General features: G+C 38.7%; 1 protein-coding gene and 1 long non-coding RNA gene across 6 annotated transcripts; both read left to right on the forward strand.

Annotated features, from left to right (window-relative positions):
* Positions 1 to 792: 792 nt before the first annotated feature.
* Positions 793 to 23,678, forward strand: LOC132053181 (protein ENHANCED DOWNY MILDEW 2). Of its 5 annotated transcripts, none has more exons than XM_059445090.1 (20): positions 793 to 936; positions 5,889 to 6,338; positions 6,426 to 6,522; positions 15,297 to 15,350; positions 15,454 to 15,578; positions 16,109 to 16,205; positions 16,305 to 16,409; positions 16,601 to 16,848; positions 16,933 to 17,076; positions 17,187 to 17,663; positions 18,742 to 18,880; positions 18,988 to 19,089; positions 20,070 to 20,162; positions 20,705 to 20,746; positions 21,071 to 21,181; positions 21,334 to 21,408; positions 21,518 to 21,636; positions 21,722 to 21,785; positions 21,876 to 22,444; positions 22,496 to 23,678. In XM_059445090.1, the coding sequence occupies exons 2-20, from the start codon at positions 5,929 to 5,931 to the stop codon at positions 23,355 to 23,357; spliced, it is 3,933 nt and encodes a 1,310-aa protein (XP_059301073.1). In that variant the 5' UTR covers positions 793 to 936; positions 5,889 to 5,928; the 3' UTR covers positions 23,358 to 23,678. The 5 variants fall into 5 exon arrangements, with proteins under 5 accessions (XP_059301073.1, XP_059301072.1, XP_059301074.1 ...); XM_059445089.1 differs by having other exon boundaries at positions 21,876 to 22,221; positions 22,270 to 23,678; XM_059445091.1 differs by having other exon boundaries at positions 21,876 to 22,356; positions 22,408 to 22,538.
* LOC132053182 (uncharacterized) lies at positions 6,530 to 7,163 on the forward strand. Its single transcript, XR_009414083.1, has 2 exons — positions 6,530 to 6,903; positions 6,934 to 7,163. It is a non-coding gene; the product is annotated as an uncharacterized LOC132053182 (long non-coding RNA).
* Positions 23,679 to 24,135: the final 457 nt, after the last annotated feature.

Raw genomic sequence — 24,135 nt, forward strand, 5'->3', positions numbered from 1 at the left:
AATTGAGCAATTTTGTTATCGTAAATACTTGACTATACCGTATGTTTACATCAAATTGTTGCAACTTATGATAAAGTAAATTATACACTAATTAGCTATGATTAAGTGATAATTATGTATGTTCTAACCCATGTCATACATTTATTAATTTGATATAAACACCAGTGTTGGTAAATTTTTATCTATATTATTATTGTTAGAAAATCATCTCGTATTAGCTTATATCATTATCCGTACTTCAGCATAACTCCATTTATCCAAAATTTCCAAAAGAAAAAAGTTCAAATTTACTCCCTGTATATTTTTCCTTACATCTTTTTTGGATGGTTATTACCTATCGCATGGTGTTGTTAGTTTAAATACAATATTTGTTTTGATTGTTACTTAAATTGCATTGCATTATATTGTTAAATTCATCATGATGTAACAACAAAAAAGTTCCATTTTATGTAACAACCGATTTGGTATGATGCGTGATTACCTTTTTCTCCTCCCTCATTTTCTCTTTACCTATTATCTAATAATCCTATTTTATCTCTTTTTACATTTTTATAGTAGCTCTACCCCGTTCTCCCACTTTTCTTGTAGGTTTATCCTTCAAATTATTGATGTATAACATTATGCAACAACGAGAAATAATACAAGTTATTCCAATATTATATTCATCAAAATAATATACAATATAGCTCCCTGTGTGATTTGCGAGTTATTACACTGGAGCGGATATATTTTCAATATAGAATAACAACCATCCAAACAAGGTGTTATGGAAAAGGCCAAAAAAAACTAGAAGGCCCACGTATAAATTAGCCACTCACTACATTAACCGCCTCGTCTAAACAGCGAAATAGCGATTTCTGAGTTTCTAGATTTCTCACTCACTACAACCACCAAAATATTTATTCCTAATTAGGGTTTGCAACTCTCTTTCAACAGGTACACGTTTATTATATGTTAGTTGTTTCTTCCAATTTATATGAACACTGCCCTAATTATTTTGCTAATTATTTGAACGAGAACCCTGTTTTATGAATGCATTTTTGTTTTCCCCTATTTTGTGATTTCTGCTTTGATTTTATAATTAGAAAGTAAATTACGATGTTTTTGGTTTATTTTGCTTGTAGGAAAGTAGTTGGAATCATGATCATGTGTTGTAATGATTTTATAATGTTTTATCCTCTGTTTAAGTGTACCAATTGGAAGAAATCAGTTAAAAGGGGTCTTTATGACCCTTTGTATACATGGACGATTCTGATATAACACAGAGGCGATCTGTTATATTTTGTAGAGGGTCATTTAATTAGAATAATATGAACAGGTACAGTTATTATATGTTACACTATGTAGTTTCTTCGAATTTATATAACACAACAACAACAACATCATGCCCATTATAATCCCATCAGGTGGGGTCTGGGCAGGGTAGAGTGTATGCAGACCTTACCTCAACCTTTTGATGAATTTATATAACACAACCCTAATTTTTTTGCTAATTCTAAGAATGAGAACTCTGTTTATGAATGAATTTATGTTTTCCCTCTTTTCGGTTGTCTAATTAGAAAGTGATCATATGTGTTTTAATGCTTTTCTATTTGTTTTTGGTCTTTAGTGGTCTATGTTGTGCATGTTTTGTGCGCTCAATCCTCTGTTTACGAATGCATTTATGTTTTACCTATGTAGTTTCTTTGAATTTATATACACAGCCCTAATTTTTTGCTTATTATTGGAACGACAACCATGTTTATGAATGCATTTTGTGTTTTCCCTTTTGTCTGATTTCTGCTTTGGTTGTCTAATTAGAAAGTGAATGACATGTTCGGCAACGTTTTTCGGTGGTATGAGTTACGCCCTCCGTCCTAATTTATGTGTAGGTATTTGATTGGGCACGGAGTTTGAGAAAGAAAAGAGACTTAAAATTTGTGGTCCAGAACTAGTCTTAGATATTTGTGTGGCTGGAAATCATTTCATAAAGTTAAATTGTTCCTAAAGTATTTCTAAATATAGAAAGGTGACATTCTTTTTGGGACAGAGGGAGTATTTATTTTCCTTGTTTTTGCCTTTATTCGGCAGTGTAGGGAATTGGTTGGAATCATGATCATATGTGTTCTAATGCTTTTATATCGTTTGTGGTCTTTAGTGGTCTATGTTGTACATGTTTTATGTGCTCAGTCCTCTGTTTACGAATGCATCTGTGTTTTTCCCTATGTAGTTTCTTTGAATTTATATACACAGCCCTAATTCTTTGCCCATGTTTATGAATGCATTTTGTGTTTTCCCTTTTTTTCTGATTTCTGCTTTGGTTGTCTAATTAGAAAGTGAATCACGATGTTCGGCAACATTTTTCGGTAGTTTGAGTTACGCCCTCCGTCCTAATTTATGTGAAGGTATTTGAATGGGTACGGAGTTTGAGAAAGAAAAGAGACTTAAAATTTGTGGTCCAGAACTAGTCTTAGATATTTGTGTGGCTGGAAATCATTTCATAAAGTTAAATTGTTCCTAAAGTGTTTCTAAATATAGAAAGTTGACATTCTTTTTGGGATAGAGGGAGTATTTATTTTCCTTGCTTTTGCCTTTATTCGGCAGTGTAGGGAACTAGTTGGAATCATGATCATATGTGTTCTAATGCTTTTATATCGTTTGTGGTCTTTAGTGGTCTATGTTGTACATGTTTTATGCGCTCAATCCTCTGTTTACGAATGCATCTGTGTTTTTCCCTATGTAGTTTCTTCGAATTTATATACACAACCATAATTTTTTGCTAATTCTAAGAACGAGAACCCTGTTTTTTGAGTGCATTTTGTGTTTTGTCCCTCTTTTCTGATTTCTGCTTGGGTTGTCTAATTAGAAAGTGAATCACGATGTTCGGCAACTTTTTTTGGTGGTATGAGTTACTCGCTTCGTCCTAATTTATAGGAGGGTGTTTGGTATACACGAAGTTTAAGAAGGAAAAGAAGACTCTTAAAACTTATGGTCTAAACTAAATCACAGATATTTGTGTGGCTATAAATCATCTCATAAGGGTAAAATGAGCATTTTAAAGTTAAATTGCTACCAAATATAGAAAGGTGTCATTTTTTTTTTTTGGGACTGATCAAAAAGGAAAGAGTATCACATAAATTGAGACAAAGGGAGTATTTGTTTTCCTTGTTTTGCCTTTATTTGGCAGTGTAGGGAAGTAGTTGGAATCATGATCATGTGTTGTAATGCTTTTATATTTGTTTATGGAGGTCTTCCTAGGAGCTCTAGTGATCCAAATAGACTCAAGGGAAGAAGTACCTTCCTCTCTCACTTAGCCTTTTATAATAAGAGCTAACAGTGAATAATCCATCTCCACTCTCTTGCCAATTCCATACATCCGATAATTATTAGGATTGGCTAGCCCGTACAAAAACTCAATTAGATTGTGAAATTCTTCCATCTCCCAATCTTATAGGTTCCTTCTGAATCTTAAGACTCAGTGAATACCCCCCTTGTTAGACCTACAAATTTGTTGGACTGTCATCTCTCTATGGCAGGAAACACGATATATATTAGGGAAGACTGCCTTCAACTCATTCTCCCCACGTCACTTACGTGCCCAGAAACTAATTCTGCTTCCGTCCCCAACCTTAAAGGAACCTGTCTGCAAAAATCTTCCCACCCCCTCATAATACTCCACAAACCACACCCGTATGGGGTTATAATGTTTCTAGTTCTCCATCCCCCTTCCATAGTACCATACTTTTCCGCTACCACCCCCCTCCAAAAAGCATTTTCCTCCACCCAAATCTCCATATCCACTTCCCTAATAAAGCTTCATTGAACACCTTGATATCCCACTCCTTTGGAGAAGAACAACTTCCCAGTTGACGAGATGATGCTTCCTAGTGCGTTCCGCTGTGTCCCACAAAAAGTTACGCTGAAGTCTTTGCTTTTGATCAACACTTCCTTCCCCCTTTCAACAAGTATCTCTTTTGCCATCTTGCAAGCTGCATCTCCACTCTCTCGATCTCCGGATTCCACACTGCAAACACACTGCAAGGTCTTTTCTAGAAGCATCCAAAGGTAGTCCCAGATAAGTAATAAGTAGAGTACACACCTTGCAATTTAGCACCTTCGCCATCTCCTCAATAATATTCACTACTCCCACCGGAGTGATCTCACATTTTCTGAGATTGATCTGGCCTGACACAACCTCGAAACGAATAAGAATCTGTCTCAAATGATCTAGCTGGGACACCTCTGCATCATAGAGAACCAACGTATCCTCTGTGTCTTAAAAGGGCAGCACCTACCCTATTTTCAACTTCCTTTTATATTGGATTTCAAACCACTTTTGAATAGGTTTAGTCACTCTCTGCTCTAGTGAGTATTTAAGACTAGTGATTTGTCTTGATTACAAACTGTTTATACTACAAATGGTATCTTCATTTTTTCGCTGCATGTAGTATGGCCTGGAACTTCCTCTTTTTGATAACAATGGTATTCGAGCCATCTTGCATGCACTTTGTGTACTGCCTCCTCTTAGATTTGAACCTGCAGCCTCGTGGTTTTCCTCCCACCTCATTGACCACTAGACTACACCATTGGGTGCATGACATGGAACTCCTTCCCATGGATGGATTTATCGATGCAGGGAGCTAGTGCTTAATCTAAGAAAAGAAGATTACACACGAAAATCGAATTTCCTTTTCGGGTAAAGGTTTAACTAAGAATTCCAGGTGGTGCAATGGATGAATTAAGACAATGATCATACATAGGTCATAGAAAGGAACCAGGAACCAACGTTTTTATTATTTCTCTGTTCTCTACTAAGATTGTGAGTCCAGCTCAAACAAGTGAGTGAAAGGCGCTGCCGGTAACGTTTTTATTATTTCTCTGTTCTCTACTAAGATTGTGAGTCCAGCTCAAACAAGTGAGTGAAAGGCGCTGCAGGAGGGCGAAGAGAGCGAGTTCGACTCGCACCTTGCTTAGGAAGTGTATTGGTTGTTGTTCTCTTGAATGCTGTTCCTATCCCACTTTGGCAAAAATCTGCCTTAATGATAAACTCCTAATTAAGTCGGGCAGAGCCAACTTAGGGTTGCAGCCGTGGCGTCGTTCAGAGTCTCAAAAGCATTTTTAGATTCTTCATCCCTTTAAAATGCATTTTTTCTTTAACCTACTGGTGAGGGCTTTGCTTATCTTCCCATAGCCAGTATTATAGACCAAAGAATCCCCTAGCGTTTTTGTTTCCTTTTCAATAATTATGTGTTCTTAGGGATACTCCACTCAGTCATAGCATGTAACTTGCTGGGATGAGTGGCGACTGCTTTTGCTGTAATTATGGGACTTAGACACTCCACCTTATGTCTTCCAAAAGAACACTTAGCCCTTATAAACATCTGAGTCTTAATTAATCAGATCTCAGTTATTAAGTGCGTCTCTTTTTTTTTTTTTTTTTTTTTTTTTTTTTTTGTTGTTGTTGTTGTTGTTGTTAGGTTTGGATCTTAATCTTTTATATCTAATTTTTTTTGATAAATCTTTCATATCTGAATTATCAAGTGGGTTTTTTGTTTTTATTTTACAACCATTTGGTAGTTTGAATAGATCTGAATGATTAAGACTTATAATAGCCGTCCACGAGTCTCGCCTTGTTACTCTTAATCACCCTTCAATACTCTCAACTAATTTTGACTAACTTCTAAGTATGCCTTGCATAACAGGATTGGATTCAAAAGTGGTGCATAGCTCCAATTTTAGAAATATACCATGCTTAACAATCATAATTTTTACAGCGATGTAGGCTTCGTTTTCATCTAAAAAAAGTTTTCTACTGTATTACCTTATAAAAAGAAGTTTTCTACTCTATGGAGTCAAGTCTTAACTTCGTGCTTCTTAATCTTTGTATACTGAATGAATTTCATTGGCAGGTAGTCAGTTATTCCCCCGGAGCATTTGGGGAAAGTGGGAATGGCATCTTCTGATGATGAAGCTGAAGCAGTCCCGAGTACAGTTTCTAACTATGAATTTGTGGATGATAAGGATGAGCCTGTTTCATTTGCGGAGCTAACATTTCAGTGGAATGATACTGAGAGTTTGGATGGGAATAAAGGACATGTTTTCTTGCGTGGGACTGCTGATAATGGCCTTCAGAAGATTTATAAGCAGGTCACAACATGGAAGATTGATTCTTCACGTATAGAGCCAGCAATTTCAGTTTTATCTAAGGAGAACGATTGGATCAAACTTGAAAAACCAAGGAAGGCATTCCAAGATACCATTAGGTCAATTTTGATCACTGTGCATTCCTTGCACTTTCTGAAAAAAAATCCAGAATCTTCTGGCAGAGCTTTGTGGGATCACTTATCTAAAGTCTTCAGGTTCACATATTGACATTTTGTGTATATTAGCATATTTTGTTTTTTTTTCCTCTAGAGAAATCTGGAATCTTACCCATGTTTTTGTAGTGTGTATGAGCCCAGGCCTTCGGAGAACGATCTAGTGGATCACATGAATTTTATCAATGAAATTGTTAAGCGTGACGGAAAATTGTCTCAATCCAAGGTTTGTATGATTCCTTTCTGTGACCAGACAGTTAACACGTGGAAAGATCTCTAAATTCACTTTTGTGCTCTGTTGGTTTTCCCTCATTTTATTTTCTTTTTTACAAAGAAAATGCCTTACATTGTTTACGGAAATACAATTGCATAAGGAGGTAAAACTGAATGTAAGTTAGCATGTTCTTGGCTGATATCACTATTAAAGTTTCCACTTTGACCTATGCTTCGAATTACTTATGGGGTGAGGTTGCTGGGAGGCACTCAGAATCCTTATTTAAAATAAACAGGGAAATATTTAGTTATGAGATATCACATAACAATAGTTTATTTAGTGCTTGAATTGTTGGGCGAAGAAAACTTTGCCGGTTAAGGAGAAGTAGGCAAGGTTTTTATTTTTTCTGAAACAATAGGCAAGGCTTTTTATAAGAAAAGACTATTAACTAAATAGGTCTAAGGTACCTTTTACATTACAGGTGAGTTACAAGAAGTACTAATTAGAGTCTCTGTCTAGATTAATTTAAAAGAATTATTTACTGAGCCTTGAAACACTTAATTGGAGATTGAATGAGTCAACAGCCTTGGTGGTGCCCAACAATAATATTGGGACATTAGCATAGAGATTTTTGATACTACCCCCCCCCCCCCCCCCACACACACACACACACAAAAAAAAAGAAAAAAAAGAAGGGGAAACAGGAATAAGAGACATGCTCACTGTCGAGAGTCAAAAAGTATTTTTCTTCGGCTGGCACTCAGGGTGTGGTCTAGTGGTCACTGAAGTGAGATGGGAACCATGAGGTCTCTCTCAGGTTCAAATCCTAGGCCCCAGCAGAGACATCTTCCATCTGTCCAAGCCTAAGTGGACAGAGTTACCTGGTACCTTTGCTGGTGGGAGGTAGTTGAGGTGCGCGCAAACTGCTACATATTTGTGAATTTTCATGTATGGCTTTAGTTGTGCTTTTCACATACTTCCTAGATTGGACTCCGTCCATTCCGTTTTTACATGGCTCTATTTGAGTGTACACGAAGTCTTAGAGTCGATTTTACTTTTTGTTTTTTTTTTTTTTTTTTTTTTTGAATAAGGTACTATTTGAATTTCATCCAAAAGTATCAGCATATCAATTGCTGCTCAAGGTACTTTACAAGTAAAACCACAAGCAGTGGCCTGGGGGTAAAAGTCAAATTACAATTTACGTATTGCCTAGAAAACCTACCAAATCTCCTATCTCCCCCACTATATCTTGTTTACACAAAAAAATACCAGAGACTAAGACATTTTGTTTTAACTATCTGAATAGAATTTTCTTTGTCATCAAATTGTCTTGAGTTTCTCTCCTTTCATATTGTCCACCAAATACAAGCCAGAATGGCTTGCCACCAGTCTTCTTGTGCATTTCTTCTTCCAATTGCTTTCCAATTGCATTAGAGTTCTAAAGTTGATCTTGGTAATACCCAATTCACCCCAAGTATACAAAAGAACATGTGCCACAGATGTGCAGTTGTCTCACAATGAAGAAATAAATGCTCATTTGTTTCTGCATTTTCCCCACAAAATAGACATCATGAGCATATCTGTAGACCTCTTCTTTGTAAGGCCTCCTGTGTAAGACAAGCCCTCTTCAAAACTAACCAAACAAAAGCAGAAACCTTATATGGAATTTTGACTTTCTAGATAAATTTCCAGGGCCAAATCAGTGATGGGTTCACAACCTTGTTTTTCTCCCAGTATAGTGACTTGACAGTGAAGCTCCCTTTGCTGCATAGTTTCCGGACCGATTTTTTTTTTTTTTGGAGTATTTGTGGTACCAGTGAAGGAATTAAGCAAAAAAAGCAGATCTGACACTCTCCCTATTTCCCAGTCATTTAATGCCCTTCTAAACACCAGATTCCATCCCTGTTCTGTCCACATTTGAGAGATTTTTTCATTCTTTTGGAGACTGATGATGTGCAAATCTTGGAACAAAGTTCTGAGATTACAATGACCAATCCATTGATCTTCCCAGAAAGAAGTTTTTGTCCCATCCCCCACCTTTATGCTCAAATTCTCCTTACATTCATTCCACATTCTTCTAATAGTCTTCCAAACACTGCATCCATAGGTAGCATTCACTTCATTTGTTGCCCATTGGTTCATCAACCCATATTTATGAGATATGTAATTCTTCCAAAGAGACTTATCTTCCTTGCAAAACCTCCACAACCACTTCTGTAACAAACTCTGGTTGTGTAAACTGAGATTCTTAATCCCCAAGCCCCCATGTTGCTTATTAAGGGTCATAGTCTCCCATTCCACCAAGTTGTCACCTTTTTTTTTTTCCTTTGTTACCTTGCCACAAAAATTCCCTTCTAATTCTGTTCAGCTTCTTCTTTATACCCTAGGGATAGGGAATACAGACATCATGTAAGTAGGCAAAGCATCCAAGACTGAATTTATCAATGTCAGTCTACCCCCAAGTGAAAGGTATTGACTTTTCCATCTTGATAATTTCTTTTCACCATCTTGCGAGCACATCATTCCATATCTCTTGTGCCTTATGATTAGCACCCAATGGCATTCCCAAATATTTTGTGGGCAGTGACTCAGTTTGACACCCCAGATTACCTGCCAACACTTGTAAATCATTCACCTGATTCACTGGATGTAAACAGCTTTTATTCCAGTTGACATGAAGCCCAGAAATGGCTTCAAAGATGGTCAAAATAACCCTTAAATGTCTGATTTGGTCAACCTCTGCCTCACAAAACACCAAGGAATCATTAGCATACAATAAATGTGTTATTTCCATGTCTTCTCCCCTGTTGTTTTGAGCCCCAAAGCCCCTTATCCATCCATTTGTTTTGGCTTTTCTGATCATGTAATTTAGCCCCTCCATAGCCAGTAGGAATAAGAAAGGAGAAAGTGGAGAAAGTGGATCCCCCTGTCTCAAACCCCTGCTAGAATGAAAAAAACCCTCTGGACTTCCATTGATTAGGACAGAAAACTTCACATTGGATATGCAACATTTGATCCAATTAATTCATTTGACTCCAAAACCCATATTCTTTAGAATGTTCAGCAGATAAGCCCAGTTGACATGATCATACTCATTTGCAAGTGAAGTTGCATCCATAATTTGTCTTCCCCTTAAAAAAGCCATTTGATGAACATCCACTAGCTTTTCCTTGACAGTCCTCATTCTCTCTGTGAGTAACTTGGATATGATCTTGTAAATGCCCCCTATCAAACTTAGAGGTCTGAAATCCTTTATTTCTTCAGCTCCAAACTTCTTAGGGATTAAAGCTATGAAAGTAGCATTAAAGGATTTCTCAAATCTCTCATTTTGGTGAAAATTGTTGATGGTTTGCATAATGTCACCTTTTAGTATTTCCCAGCAACTCTTATAAAAACCCATGGAAAAACCATCAGGACCTGGTGCTTTGTCAACTGCACACTGATTCACTGCTTGCAACACTTCTGTTTCTGTAAATGGTCTTTGGATCCATTCTTGTTCTTCTTGTGTTATCTTTGGACAGTCAACATATTCAAAAGATGGCCTCCATGCTTCAGACTCTGAGTATAGCTTCTCATAAAAATCAACCATAGCCTCTTTGATCCCTTCAGGTTCTTTTATTTCTTCCCCTCTAATCATCAACCTGTCAATTGTGTTATACCTCTTATGGGCAGTTGCTATCCTTTGGAAAAATCTAGTGTTTCTGTCCCTTTGTTGTAACCATAGAGCTTTGGATTTTTGCCTCCAGCTGGATTCCTCTTTTTTTGCTAGCTCCTCTAATTCCACCAATACAATAGCCCTTACCATCAATTCTTCCTCATCTAGGACTCTATTTTCTTGTACTAAATCCAGATCTGCCAGTTCATTTAACAGACTACTCTTTTTGTTGGCTAGCTCTCCAAACTTCGCTTTGCTCCAGACTTTGATTTTGTTTTTCAACATTTTGAGCTTGATGCTCAACTTGTAATCTGTCCATCCTTCAACTTCAAATTCATTCCACCATTTGTTTATCAGATCAAGAAAACCTTCTTCCTCAAGCCACCCGTTCTCAAATTTGAAGTAAGAATTTTTCCTCCCCCAATTGCCACACTCCAGAATTATTGGACTATGGTCAGATCTTGTCCTTGGAAGGATTTTTTGCCTAATATTCTTGAAAGCTTCATCCCATTCCATAGAGTATAAAAATCTATCCAATCTAGCAGCACTAACATGATTTAAGCCTCTGAACCAAGTGAAATTGCCTCCATTAATATGTGGATCATGTAATTCCATCTCTTCAATCCACCTGGAAAATTCAGACATTATGTTTGTGATCCTATTGCATCCCCTTCTTTCCACCATAGTTCTGTTAGTGTTAAAATCTCCACAAGTGATCCAGGGGCCCCCACATAAACCTCTCATTGCAGCAATTTCCTCCTAGCAATCCAATTTTTCAATTCTTGTGTGGGGAGCATACACAGCTGTAAAATACCAACTGAAGGTATGATGAACAGAATCAAATCTATAGGTAATGGAATATTTCCCTATATTCACCTGTTCCCCAGCCCAAAGTCTACAGTCCCACATAATCAGAATACCACCTTTGGTTCCTTCAGCCGGAAGAAAACCACTCCTCATCCATCTACAAGACCACAATTGTTTAGCATGTGCTTCCACTCCCTTTTCCAGTTTGTCTCTTGCAAACAAACAACCTCAGCCCTCCATTATAGCATAAGACTCTTAACAAGCTTCCTTTTAGAGAATTTGTTAAGCCCCCTCACATTCCATGATATCAAATTGACTTTCATTGATAAGTCAAATTTTGAGTTTTCCCCCTGCTTCTGACCCATGTAACTTCATTTAAATCTGAAGCCAAAATTTTCAATTCATTCTTCCCGATACCTCTGCTTTTTGTTCACCTTATCCAACTGGTTTTGTTTCTCCAAGAATTTTCTTTTGGCATCTAATTTGATTAGAAGTGCCATAGCTTCCTCCTCGTGGCCTTCAAACGCAGCTCCATATATGTTGCCCAATTCCAAAATATTAGAGTTAACCCAGTTAGAAGCTGCAGTCTCAATCGCCCGACTACTCTGGCTCTGAACAACTACTGGTTCCACTTCATGAATTTGTTGTATCTGCATGTCTTGGTCGATAGGTGTTGATTGGCTTTCTCCGTTGCAAAGATTTATCATCAGTGCATGACAAATATTATTAGCATCCTGCTTCGCTCTCATTGCCCCGCTTGATTGTATGGAATTCCTACTTGGTTTCACCCTAGTCGTGTTGATTGTATCTTGTGAGGTTTCTGATCTTTCCTCCCACTGTTTAAAAGACTCAAGAAATTTGATTGCTATGTTTTTTAGAGCTTTAAGTGAATCGTCCACTTCTGGCCTCGTATGCTTCTCACGTGCCTCATTTAGTGAAGAGGTTGAAAGCTCAGCTGTTTTAATTGAGAATTGGCCCATATTAGTTTGGCCCAAACCACTTCTGTCCACCACTAACAACAACATACCTAGTGAAATCCCACATGTGGGGTAGGGAGGGGGTAAAGTGTACGTGACCTTACCCCTATCTCGGAAGATAGGGAGGTCGTTTCCGAAAGACCCTACCAAGAGAAAACACAACGAGAAAGGTTAGATAAGCACAAGCGAGTTCAAAGCAAAATGCAAATGAAGCTAAAGAAAGCGAATAAGTCAAGATAGAAGCGAGCCTAAAAAAGGAAGAAGTAGCTACCACAGATAAATAAGATAATCGAAGTAAAAACAACATATAGTAGCAAGAATCAAAGGACAATAGACTATAGATCGAAACAGCGACTACCTACTAGCCTTCTACCCTAATCTGAGTCCTCCATAACCTCCTATCTAAGGTCATGTCCTCGGTAAGCTGAAATTGCGTCATGTCCTATCTCAGCACGTCTCCCCAATATTTTTTCTCCCCCCCCCCCCTCCCCTCTTCTGAAACCATCCATAGCTAACCTCTCACACCTCCGCACTGGGGCATCTGTGCCTCTCCTCCTCACATGCCCAAACCATCTCAGCCTCGCTTCCCTCATCTTGTCCTCCACTGATGCTACTCCAACCTTATCCCGAATATCTTCATTCCTAATCCTATCTCGCCTGGTGTGCCCACACATCCATCGCAACATTCTCATTTCCGCAACTTTCATTTTTTGAATGTGAGAGCTCTTGACTGGCCAGCATTCTGCCCCGTACAACAAAGTCGGTCTCACAACCACTTTGTAGAACCTGCCTTTAAGTTTTGGTGGCACCTTCTTATCACACAGCACTCCTGAAGCAAGCCTCCATTTCATCCACCCTGCACCAATACGATGTGAGACATCATCGTCAATATCCCCATTTTCTTGTATAATAGACCCAAGATATTTGAAACTTCCTTTCTTTGGGATGGCCTGGGTACCAAGCCTCACTTCCACGCCAAGCTCATATGTCATGTCACTGAACTTGTACTCCATGTACTCTGTCTTGGTCCTACTCAACTTGAACCCTTTAGACTCCAGAGTTTGTCTCTAAACCTCCAGCTTAGCGTTCACTCCGCTGCGTAGCTCGTCAATCAAGATTGTGGATCACGTGGAGACTCACGTGCTGGGACCACACAATCTTTAAAAGCCAGGCTGTTATGATCTGGTTCTTTACCCTTTGTGCATTTCATCGATATCTGTTGGACAAAGACTTGGTCCCTTCCTTCTTCTCCGATACGAAATCTTACCGGCGATTCTGACCATATCTGGACTTTGAAGAAAAGCCCTCCATTCTCGATCGTTACTTCCTTCGGGATAGATGATCCGTCTCCATGAATTTTGATTCTGCCCCATTTGAGATGATTTCTAAGCTGCGTTTCTTCTTCTGTTTCTATCCATCCACCGCAAAAATCTCCGATGGCCTTGAAATTCTTTTGTGACCAAAGATGCAGAGGAAGACCAACAATTCTAGCCCATGTTGAGTTAAGATTTGCTTTTTCTCGACGGCTCCAACTGTAAGGCTCCACCACTGGAACCTGATGTGTAGGTGCTTCCATAACCATTCTCCATTCATTAATTGTTCAGCCGCAGCTTTAGAGGCAAACTCAAAAAGGAAGAGGCTATTTCCCATTTCATAGATATTCAGCCCAAAGATTTTCCTCCAAAGGGTAGAAGACCATCTTCTAATCTCTGAGAGAGTTGGAGTTTCAACAGCCTTGAAGTTGCCGACCAGACTCCTATTAATAACTTCATTTTGGTTGTTGGGGTCGTCTTTAATGCAAATTACTCCTCCCTTCACTGAAACATCTGCATTAAATGAGGTTTCCCCTCTGTTGGACCATTTAATACTTCGAAGGGCTTCAGAATAGGGAATGTTCTTGTCAGCCAACCTTGGTTCCATTTTATATTTTTCATTCTTATGGGAGTTAACAAACCTTCCCAGCTTTTCTGCAATGAAGCTCCAGCCTGAGTTGAAAGATAACTCAGGAATTATCAACACCGATCTCCTTCTGCCTTTCAGATTAATGATGCTAATGTATCTGCCAAACTTGTTGAAATTCCTTGCACAATAAGTTTCAGAGAAACTTCTCCAAAAAAAAAAAAAACCCTCTTCCACCTTCTCACCGATCTTCCTTTTGATAAAGAAGCTTCTTTCAATCGTTGGATCAACCATATCATCGTCCTTTACCGATATCATCGTCCTTCTGGTAAACTGAGTTCTTGTGATGGAGTTCCTACTCCTTTCAGTCCATTCGTAACCCCCCCCCCCCTCTGCATCAGAATCTCGTGAAACATCAAAAGATTTGAAACCCACAGCAAAATAAATGGTATCGTCTGCCGTCATAACTGGAGGAAGTGGGTGTCAAAAGAAAGAGGAGAGAGAGAAAGAGAAGAGAAGGGAAGAGAGAGGGAAGGAAAGATAAGAAGAAAGGTTGAATCCGGTGATCAGAAGGATCACCGGAAGGGGAGCAAGTATCAAGAAAGGAACTAGGTCATATTCTTGGGGAATGTGCCTGGGAGAGTTTGAAATAGGAGAGAGAATTTTTTTTTAATGTTGTAATGACCTTTAAGACTTGATTAACTTATATATTATGTTAGTGATGACCAAGGAAAATATTGTGTAAGGTGCATATGGTGGACCATCTGGAGGGACAAAAATAGCAGATGTTTTGAGAACAAAAGTAATCCAACACAGAAATTAAAGATGAACTGTATCTTGAGCTTGAATTTTTGGTGTAGAGAGTTTTGTATAGAAGATGCTGATTCCGTCCTAGACTTTTTGAAAGCCTTGTGAAGTGTACATAGGCTTTTTTCTTTCTAGTATTACAGTTGCCAGTGCAATCTTTGTACTGATGAATATAACGTTACCATTCTCAAAAAACAATATATACATTTAAGTGGTGGTTGAATAACAGTTTGATAGAGAAGACGTCATATCAAATTTACATGTTGGTGTATTTGAATTCTTGAAAATTGTGAATTTTACATAGGAGCAGTAGATGGTCAAACATTTTGGGATATCCCAAAATCGAAAGTGAGTTATATAAAATGAGCCCGTAGGAGTATTCTTTTATGACGACAGAGCCCATTTAATTTAGTTAATTCTCATTTCCGTATTTGAAAGTACTTCTGATATATCCCATAAATACACATAATTTCGTTCTGCCAAAAACTAACCAATATCTGAATTGAGACGGAATCCAATCAGGTCCTTCTTTTAAGCTTGAGTTTTTCCTTTTCTTTTTGGATATGTTTTATTTTTCTTTTTCTCTTATCAAATATTTTGCATCTTTATAGCAAAACGTCAAACTGAATTATTTTATGCAGGTTTTACTTAAATTTTTGGAGGAGAAGCCTAAGAAGAAGAAAATCTTTGATGAGGTTGTACATATTCTTTCCCTCGCTTTTCTAAGACATGAAAGCAGGAATTGAGGATCAGAACATCTGGCTCTCTTTTTGAGCTTGTGCTTGGTTCTTTTGGCAGGTTGGATCAATATCCGACTTTATAGTCGATGAGATCATAGATGACAATGAAGAAGAAGATGATGATGATTATAATCACTTTGAATCTCTCTGCGCTATATGTGACGATGGTGGTGAACTTCTTTGGTATGGGCAGGCTTTACCATTCCACAAATACAATTCAATGTCCAGCTTGTGTTGGCTCTTTCCTTGAATCTGCACTTGCATAATGGAATTATAAGTTTGCCAAATGTTCTATCTCATCTGATTTTCTTTGTTATATGTTCCATTGTTGATGTTGTGTTTGCACCCCGATACAGATTTATACATAGGCGTAGACCATTGATTCAGTTTGTTTGGTCATCTTATTAGTTCAATAAACTATGAAGAAGGGAACAATAGGCTTGGCAGTTCAATGTCTAACTGAACACATAGTGACATGCCCACCTCCTTTGTTGAGTATTTCTTATTTTGTTCTACGAGTGTCAAACTGGCATTTTTGTTTGCACCTACTTCTAAGAACTTTTGTAATTTCATGTCAATATACCTGATAGTAGCATGTAGTTAAATCTTGCTTCTCTTTCCAGAGGTGGTCAGTTTTGGTTCTGAATTGCTTGTTATTATCTATTGGCTTTTTCTGCTACTCCAAATAATATGCCTCTTGTGATCCCTACCAGTTGCGATGGGAAGTGCTTGAGGTCATTTCATGCTACTGTGGAAGATGGTGCTCAATCTCAGTGTGAATCTCTTGGTTTTACAAAGGCGCAAGTTAAGGTATGTCAAAATTTGCCTGGCTTTCATTCCTTCTAGTGATGTTATTCTCGTCTCTGGCTAGCATATTGCTTCCTACTAATACAAGTTTTCCTCTTCCAGGCAATGAAATATCAAGATTTCTATTGTAAGAATTGTGAATATCAGCAGCACCAGTGCTATGCTTGTGGGAAGTTGGGTTCTTCTGATCAATCATCTCATGCGGAGGTACTAACAAACCTATGAGACCTGCTGTGGAATAGTACAATTGCTTGAAGATGTTGTAGCGATTTTTCGTTAAGAAATAAATAATAAGTGTGCATCCCTGTGTTAAATTTATATTAGCATTTTTGGGTTGGTACTTAGAATTGCATTTTCTCCATGGTATGTTTAAGTCAAAATTCAGGTATGGTTTTCAGGTCTTCCGTTGCGTTAATGCGACTTGTGGCCATTTTTACCACCCACATTGTGTTGCCAGACTGCTTCATCCTGATGCTCAGTCGAAGGTTGATGAACTTAAAAAGAAGATTGCCGCTGGTGAATCTTTTGCTTGTCCTCTGCATCAGTGCTGCGTCTGTCAACAAAGAGAAGATAAAGATAAACCTGAGCTACAGTTTGCCATGTGTAGACGGTGCCCAACATCATATCATCGGAAATGCTTGCCTAAGTACTTGCTTTATTTTTTTTTTCTTGATGTTTCCGTGGACAGTACTTTGTGTACAAATGTAACGGGTTTTATGTAAATTGCCAGGGAAATTGTTTTCGACAAGAGCAACGATGAAGAAGAAAATGAGGAGGAGGAAGGGGAGGGGGAGGAAGAGGAGGAGGAGGAGGATGATGTTATGCCAAGGGCATGGGATGGTCTTATAAAAAATCGCATTTTGATCTATTGTTTGTGAGTTCTTTACACCCTACTTGTACTTTTACTCTATCCATCTGTGCTGGTATTTCAAGTGACCTTTAGTGTAATTTTTTTCAAATGACTTATGCTAACAAATTCATCAGAAAACACGAGATTGATGAAGAACTTGCTACACCTTCAAGAGATCACATCAAATTTCCGGGAGATCGTAGGAGGGAGAAACAAACACAGGAACAAACGGGAAAACCAAAAGGAATATCTGCAGAAGTGACTAATGGCAAGAGAGTGATTGCTAAAAAATCAGAAACTGTTGAAAAATTGTCCAAGGCAGTGAAGGTTGATTTTTCCAGAAAGAGAGAGAGACCGCCTCTACCTGATTCTTTGAAAAGACAAAAAGTTATCGATGCTAATAGAAAGAGTTTGAACAAGTCTTCGTCCGCAAAGCTCAACAAAGCTACCAAAAGTGAAGGTAAAACCTCTTTGGGCGATAAGTTATATGCACTCATTAGCAGAGAATCACAAATTGATGAGTCTGGTGAAGAGGAGAAAACCAAGATCGTGAAGTCTGACAAAAAGGAGAGAAGCAGTTCACAGACTTTAGATGCTGCATCAAAGAGCAGGTGAAGCACTTTAGCTCTGTCAATAACTATTTGCACTTGAGGTTCCAGAGATATCTCAACTTTTGCTTTTTCTTGGCTTAGGATGGGTTTTTTAATTCATAGCAACAAACTTTGGCTCAGTGGACATGTGTGCTTATCTTAAAATGGTTTCTGACAATTACTCCAAATGCAGGTTTAAATCAAAGTGGAATAATATTTTAAAGGTTCTTTTTCTCAAGCAAAATAAGAAGAGATGAAAATAGAGTAGTGTAGTTTTTATATCGAGAGACTAAGGCATTAAAGATTTAGCCCTATGGATGTTAAGTTAGTGTTTCAGTTTCGGGTTCAAACTCCAGGAGAGGTACTCTATTGAGGTCAGGCTTTGTTACTTGTTGTATGCATTAGTTGTAGCCTTGTAGGAGCACCTTTTTCACTCTTTCATTATGTTAACAGCCAGTTGAAGGATTTGAAAGTGAGCAGATTTGGACCAAGATCTTCAGTTTTTAGACTAAACAAGTTTTAAATTTGCATTGTATAGCATTAATGATACTTCTACTTGTAAACAATTTTAATGGATTATTTATCATTTTCTGTCAAACAATAGTAGTGGTGTGGGATCATGAACTTTGGATTGAAAATGCTGTGGTTGAGTCTACTAGTTTCTGGATGAATGTCCCCTAGCCCCAATCGCAACAACAACGTATGCAGTGTAATACTGTAATCCCACAAGTGGGGTCTTGGGGGGGGGGGGGGTAGAGTATATGCAGACCTTACCCCTCCCTTGGGAGGTAGAGAGGCTGTTTCCGATAGACCCTTGGCTTGGGATAAAGCAAAAACAAAGCAGGTCAAAAAGGAAAAAGGAACAGTAACTACAACAAAACAGTACACTAAGAAAAAAACTAGTATGTTGGAAGAATTGAATCAATGTGGTATGTGCGTTGATGTTTTTAGTTCTCCTGCTCTTCTTTTATTCTACTTTCGCACTGCCCCACAGTAGGATGCTGTCTTTGTGCCTTTTCTCATCTGGCCCATGGATTCCTTTCTGTTGTCCCTGACTGATAGGACACTGTTCTCTTTTCTTTTAATGTCTGTCATGTAGAATATTGTCTATGATGGAGGACGCTAAATCCCTCATAACTATGGATAAAATAGTGAAGCACAAAGTACCTACAACGCATGCATACTCATCAAAATTTGACAAATCTATAACCTTGGGGAAAGTTGAGGGTTCTGTTGAGGTAAATAATTTTTCATGTTATTTTCTGTTGAACCTATCTTTAATGTGACCTATTTTATCAGATGTCCTGAAGAGACATATCATAAAAAACGACTTTATTTCTTGCAGGCTATTCGTGCGGCTTTACAGATATTAGAGGAAGGGGGCAAAGTCGAAGATGCAAAAGCTGTCTGTGAGCCTGGGCTTCTTGCTCAGATAATGAAGTGGAGGGTACTTGTTTCATTCTTCTATTTAATTTGCTTATTCTAGTCAGCAAAATGATGCAATGCCTCCCCCCTCTCAAACCGAAAAAAAGAAAGTGATCTTCTAGAGGGATGTGTATTTCTGGAATACCGTAGTATATAATATACTTACTCCCCAGATCGGGTCAGTCTTCAAGTGTCCAACTGCAAACCTTGAACTCGAGCCAATCCTGGCCCCTCCACCTAATGGAGGAAAGAGTACATTCTCCAGAAGTAAATATATGGTCACAAGTGGCAGTGGCCCCTGGTGGGAAATGGGTGAAAGTAGAGAGAAAGATGGAAAAGGATACATATATGTCTCACTAAAGATCTTGTATCTCTTTCTATTATTAGTGTGGACATATCCGTGATTAAATCAGCATTTGCTTTGAGTAGTTGGTGTTTGGTTGCCTTATCCAAATAATTCAGTATTATTTTATCTCATGAAAATCACTTCTCAGACTAATGGCCAACCATTTCTTCTATGAAGGTTATTTTTAATTGATTTGATATCATTTATGAAATTATCTTTAGTTTACCAACCATTCCCCGAGTTAATCCTGGTATATAAATTTCAATTACATTTTTTCTCGACGAAAAAATTTCAGTAACACTTGTATAACTAGGCAATGTCATTAACTGAATCGGATTGAATCAAATAGCTGGCTTTCTTTCAGCGTATTTAGATGGCTGTTTGGTGGTTGTAGTGCTGAAACATTAATCAATTCCGCGCAACTAGCTCTAAGCATTTTAAATTAACTGGTCAAGTGGGTTCAAGGTGTTCTATATTGCATTTTCAACAGAACTAGATGGCAGTGATTGCTAAAAGTTTTACCTCTCTTTGCTTTCTACATTATTCTTCCATTTGTTATTCTCTCTATTGTGTCCCAAATTTCTAATAAATTCCGAATTTATGTCGATTGCCTCTTGGGCTGTTTTCTAATTGTATGAATTATTCTTATTTTGTAGAGCAAGCTGAGAGTGTATCTTGCTCCCTTTCTACACGGCATGCGCTACACGTCCTTTGGTCGCCACTTTACTAAAGTGGAGAAGCTGAGAGAGGTGAGCTAAAACTATAGAACTTATTTGTCATCAGAAGATATATGTCTTTAACGACTGTGATTTCACCTCTCTGCCTGGTGGCATCCAGGGGTAAGCCAGAAAGAAGATTAGTTACCTTGAAGTTTAAGGGCTTTTAAATTTGGGGTGGGGTGGGGGGGTGGGGTAGGGAAGCTCAAGCTGAGAGAGGTGAGCTAAAACTATAAAACTTGTCATCAGAAGATATATGTGTCTTTAATGACTGATTTCACCTCTCTGCCTGGTGGCATACCTTGAAGTTTAAGGGCTTTTAAAATTTTGGTTTTTGGGGGTCCGGGGGGGGGGGGGTGCAGCTTGGGGTAGGGAAGCTCCTGTGGTTACTAATTTGTCATTTTTTTTTTGAAAAAAGGGCACAAAGAGCCCATAAAATTTACCCTTCCCACATTTTAACTTGTGCACCTTCTGGCTGGATCATTTGAGCAGTGCTTTCTCTTTGATCTACTCATCAGGCTGTAGTATTTTTACATGCCATATTTTACCTGACTGACTGTGATTCTATTGTGCAGATTGTCGATATGCTTCATTGGTATGTTCGAGATGGTGATATGGTAGGAATCTATACTGGCCTTACGCTTCATGAGTGGAAATCTTGTTACCAACTTTGAGTACAATAATTTTCTCTGGTGTAGATTGACTATAATCCTCCAACTTTATTCATCGGTATTCTGCTATACCAATATTTTTATAGGGGAAACGCAATCGTCTGTGTTCCTCCTGTTGTACTTTGGAAAATGATTAGTTGATGTCTAATTAGTTGTGACTTGTAAATCTTCCAGGATCATGTTATTTATGATTTGTGAAGTTTCTGCTATCAGGCTAGGTTTTTTGTTTAGCGGGCAGCGAATTTAAAGTTTTTGTTGTTTGTTGAGCAGATTTTGGATTTCTGTTGCGGTTCCAACGATTTCAGTTGCCTCATGAAAAAGAAGCTGGATGAAATTGGGAGGGGTTGCTTATATAAAAATTATGATCTATTCCAAGCAAAGGTGAATGATTTTCCTTGTTTGTTAAAGTGCATATTTCAGGTGGAGAATGCCCTAAGAAATGATGATAGACGTCCAAGATTTGACAAATGACAAAGTCAATATGCTTAGGTGGTTGGCACATTACTTATTGCAGTTCTTTGTCCTTCCTGCAGAATGCTTTTAATTTTGAGAAGAAGGACTGGATGGCTGTACGCCCAGAGGACTTGCCAGTAGGAGGATCGAAGTTGGTAAGAAATTTTTTCTAAGAGCACAACATTCACAGAAATATACCAGCTCCAAATTTCATTGATTTTCACCATACATTGCTTGCACTTACATTTTTCACCCTTGGTGTAGATCATGGGGCTGAATCCTCCTTTTGGGGTCAATGCTGTCCTTGCTAACAAATTTATTAACAAAGCACTTGAGTTTAAGCCAAAGCTTCTTATCCTCATTGTTCCGAAAGAGACACAACGGTATTTTGCATCTCATTTACTTATGTGAACTTCTCTTCTTTCTCTTCTCTCTCTGATTTTGATAAAGCTTTTCTATTGGAACCAGGTTAGATTTAAAGGGGTCTCCATATGATCTAATTTGGGAGGATCACGAGTTGCTTAGTGGGAAGGTAAACTGTTTCTCCCCTTAAAACTGAAAATGTATTATTAAGAATATAATAAGTTTACTGTCTGGTGGCTCATCCTTATTCCTTTTCCAGTCATTTTATTTGCCTGGATCTGTTGATTCAAATGACAAACAAATGGAGGATTGGAATGTGAGTACACCACCACTTTATCTTTGGAGTCGCTCTGATTGGACCGCCAACCATAAAGCAATTGCTCAACAGCATGGCCACCCATCCAAGATAAAATTAGAAAAAAGTTGCTCCGACGCACCTGTCCCTCGTTCACTGGAACATGATGAAGATGTGTCAACAAAGATCAATAACGACATTGGTTTTGAGGATAAGAAGCGACATCAGCCCCAAGAATACAAGGAGAGATCACAGAATAAAAGGGGCAAAGAAGGTGGTGATCACCGGGGCCACGGGAAGAACAAATCTCATGAAAAGTCAATGAAAGGGAGTCAGGATAAAAGCAAGAATAGATCTGATGAAAAGTCAATGAAAGGGAGTCAGGATAAAAGCAAGATGAGATCTGATGAAAAGTCAATGAAAGGGAGTCGGGATAGAAGCAAATCTCAGAGAGATTTGGATGAAAAATCAAGACAGGACAAGTCCACAGCGAAACGACAGAGAGATTTGGATGAAAAATCAAGACAGGACAAGTCCACAGCGAAACGACAGAGAGATTTGGATGAAAAAGCAACAGAGGACAGGTCTGTAAGGAAAAGATCTCTGTCTCATCATTCCTCCCCCAGCATGACCAATCGTGAGTCGGTTGATCGGCACACAATTTTGTCTTCTAAGGCTGAAGAGAAGGATAGCTATCAACATTTTGCGGGCAAGAGCATTTCTGCATTACGGACGGAGCAAGAGACAGGGTATGGGGTACATCAGGACAGTCACATGGAAAGAAGGCACATCTTGCCAACGGAGGAACCTTATTCAAGTTTAGCTCACCAATATCCTCAGTCTGCTAATCCTGGTCCTGAGTATATGGGGAACAGGGCACATCAGGATGGTGACATGGCAAGAAGGAACAGCTTGCCAATGCAGGAGCCTTACTCAAGTTTAAATCACCAATATCCTCGGTCTGCTAGTCCTGGTTCCGAGTATGCATTCAGGGCCTCTGAAGAACGATTTATGGGATATCAAAGAGAGCATCCAGATATACCTGGTAGACCGTACACCAGTCACCGGAATGGGGGGATATATGCAAGGGAGTCAGATGTACGGGCACAGGGCAACCTTTATGGGCAGCAGGGTGATGAGTTTTTGACTCAAAGAAGCAACTACGTAGCGGGTGCCAGCACTGGATATCCCCATCCCCCCTATGGGCGGTTGAGTCCAGCAGCTGATCCAACCTACGGCAGGATCAATACGCCTGTGATGCAACAGTATCCTCCACATGAGGATTTATATCCCGGTAGGATGAATGGCATGGAATCTGACGGCAGAAGTGGCATCTACGGTGGTGGAGTTGCTCGACCCGGTTTTCAAGGTAGCTCATCGGGCTTTGCTCCCAGGCCTTACTACCCCTATTCGCAGCAAAATTCGTCAGGGTGGCTTAATGAGTAGGCAATGTGGGCTGGTTGGTTTGCGGAGTATTGAAGATGTCCTATTTATGTTGGGTTATGGTTTTTTTCGTAGTTTCCGCTTATTCCTTCCTATCAAACTTCTTTTTTTGCTTTTTTCTTTTCTTTCAGTAGTGAAAATGAAGTCATTATATGTATAAAGTAAAAGCTAGAAATGCCCAGGCAGTTATGCTCTCCTTGAATCTTCTCTAGGTGTTTCTGTTATGTAATTTATTCTGTTCCTTGCTGCTCCTCCACTTGACCACCTCTTTAAGTGGTGTTGTTTTGGTCTTACTTCATGGAAGTAAAGATTAGTTAGTGGGCTTGTTTTGGGTCATCGCGTTAAAGATGGTATATTCGACGTGCAATTTGAACATGTGTTTGATTTTGAAGTGCTGTGTGTGAGAGATGGGGGGCTAGCCTTTCCATCTCTTCTCTCCTTTTTCTTACTAGTACTATTTTGGTATCGCGTAGACCATTATCCTTAGGTGTGTATTATTATGTGCTGTTCCATTTGTTTGGTATCTTGGTATTTTGCTGTCTTTTTTCTCTTACATTCCTACATTTGGCTATGTTTCTTTTGAGCAGAGGGTTTATCGGAAACAATCTCTCTACCCTATAAAGGTAGAGGTAAGGTCTGTGTACATTTTATCCTCCTTAGACTCCACTTGTGGGATTACACTCTGTATGTTGTGGTTTGATTTTGAAGTGCATATATACCTTGAAATTTGCTAGAAGTCTTGGAAAGGGGCTTCGACCAAATGGCTCGCCATTTTTCTTGT

Source organism: Lycium ferocissimum, chromosome 4 (genome assembly GCF_029784015.1).
Source record: "Lycium ferocissimum isolate CSIRO_LF1 chromosome 4, AGI_CSIRO_Lferr_CH_V1, whole genome shotgun sequence".
Lineage (NCBI taxonomy): Eukaryota > Viridiplantae > Streptophyta > Magnoliopsida > Solanales > Solanaceae > Lycium > Lycium ferocissimum.

Bases quoted from the DNA above. Each gene is read 5' to 3' on its own strand.
- LOC132053181 (XM_059445087.1), top strand. From the start codon at position 5,929: ATGGCATCTTCTGATGATGAAGCTGAAGCAGTCCCGAGTACAGTTTCT. The intron at 17,077-17,186 runs GTGAGTTCTTTA...CAAATTCATCAG, and splicing joins CGCATTTTGATCTATTGTTT to AAAACACGAGATTGATGAAG. The intron at 17,664-18,741 runs GTGAAGCACTTT...TCTGTCATGTAG, and splicing joins GATGCTGCATCAAAGAGCAG to AATATTGTCTATGATGGAGG.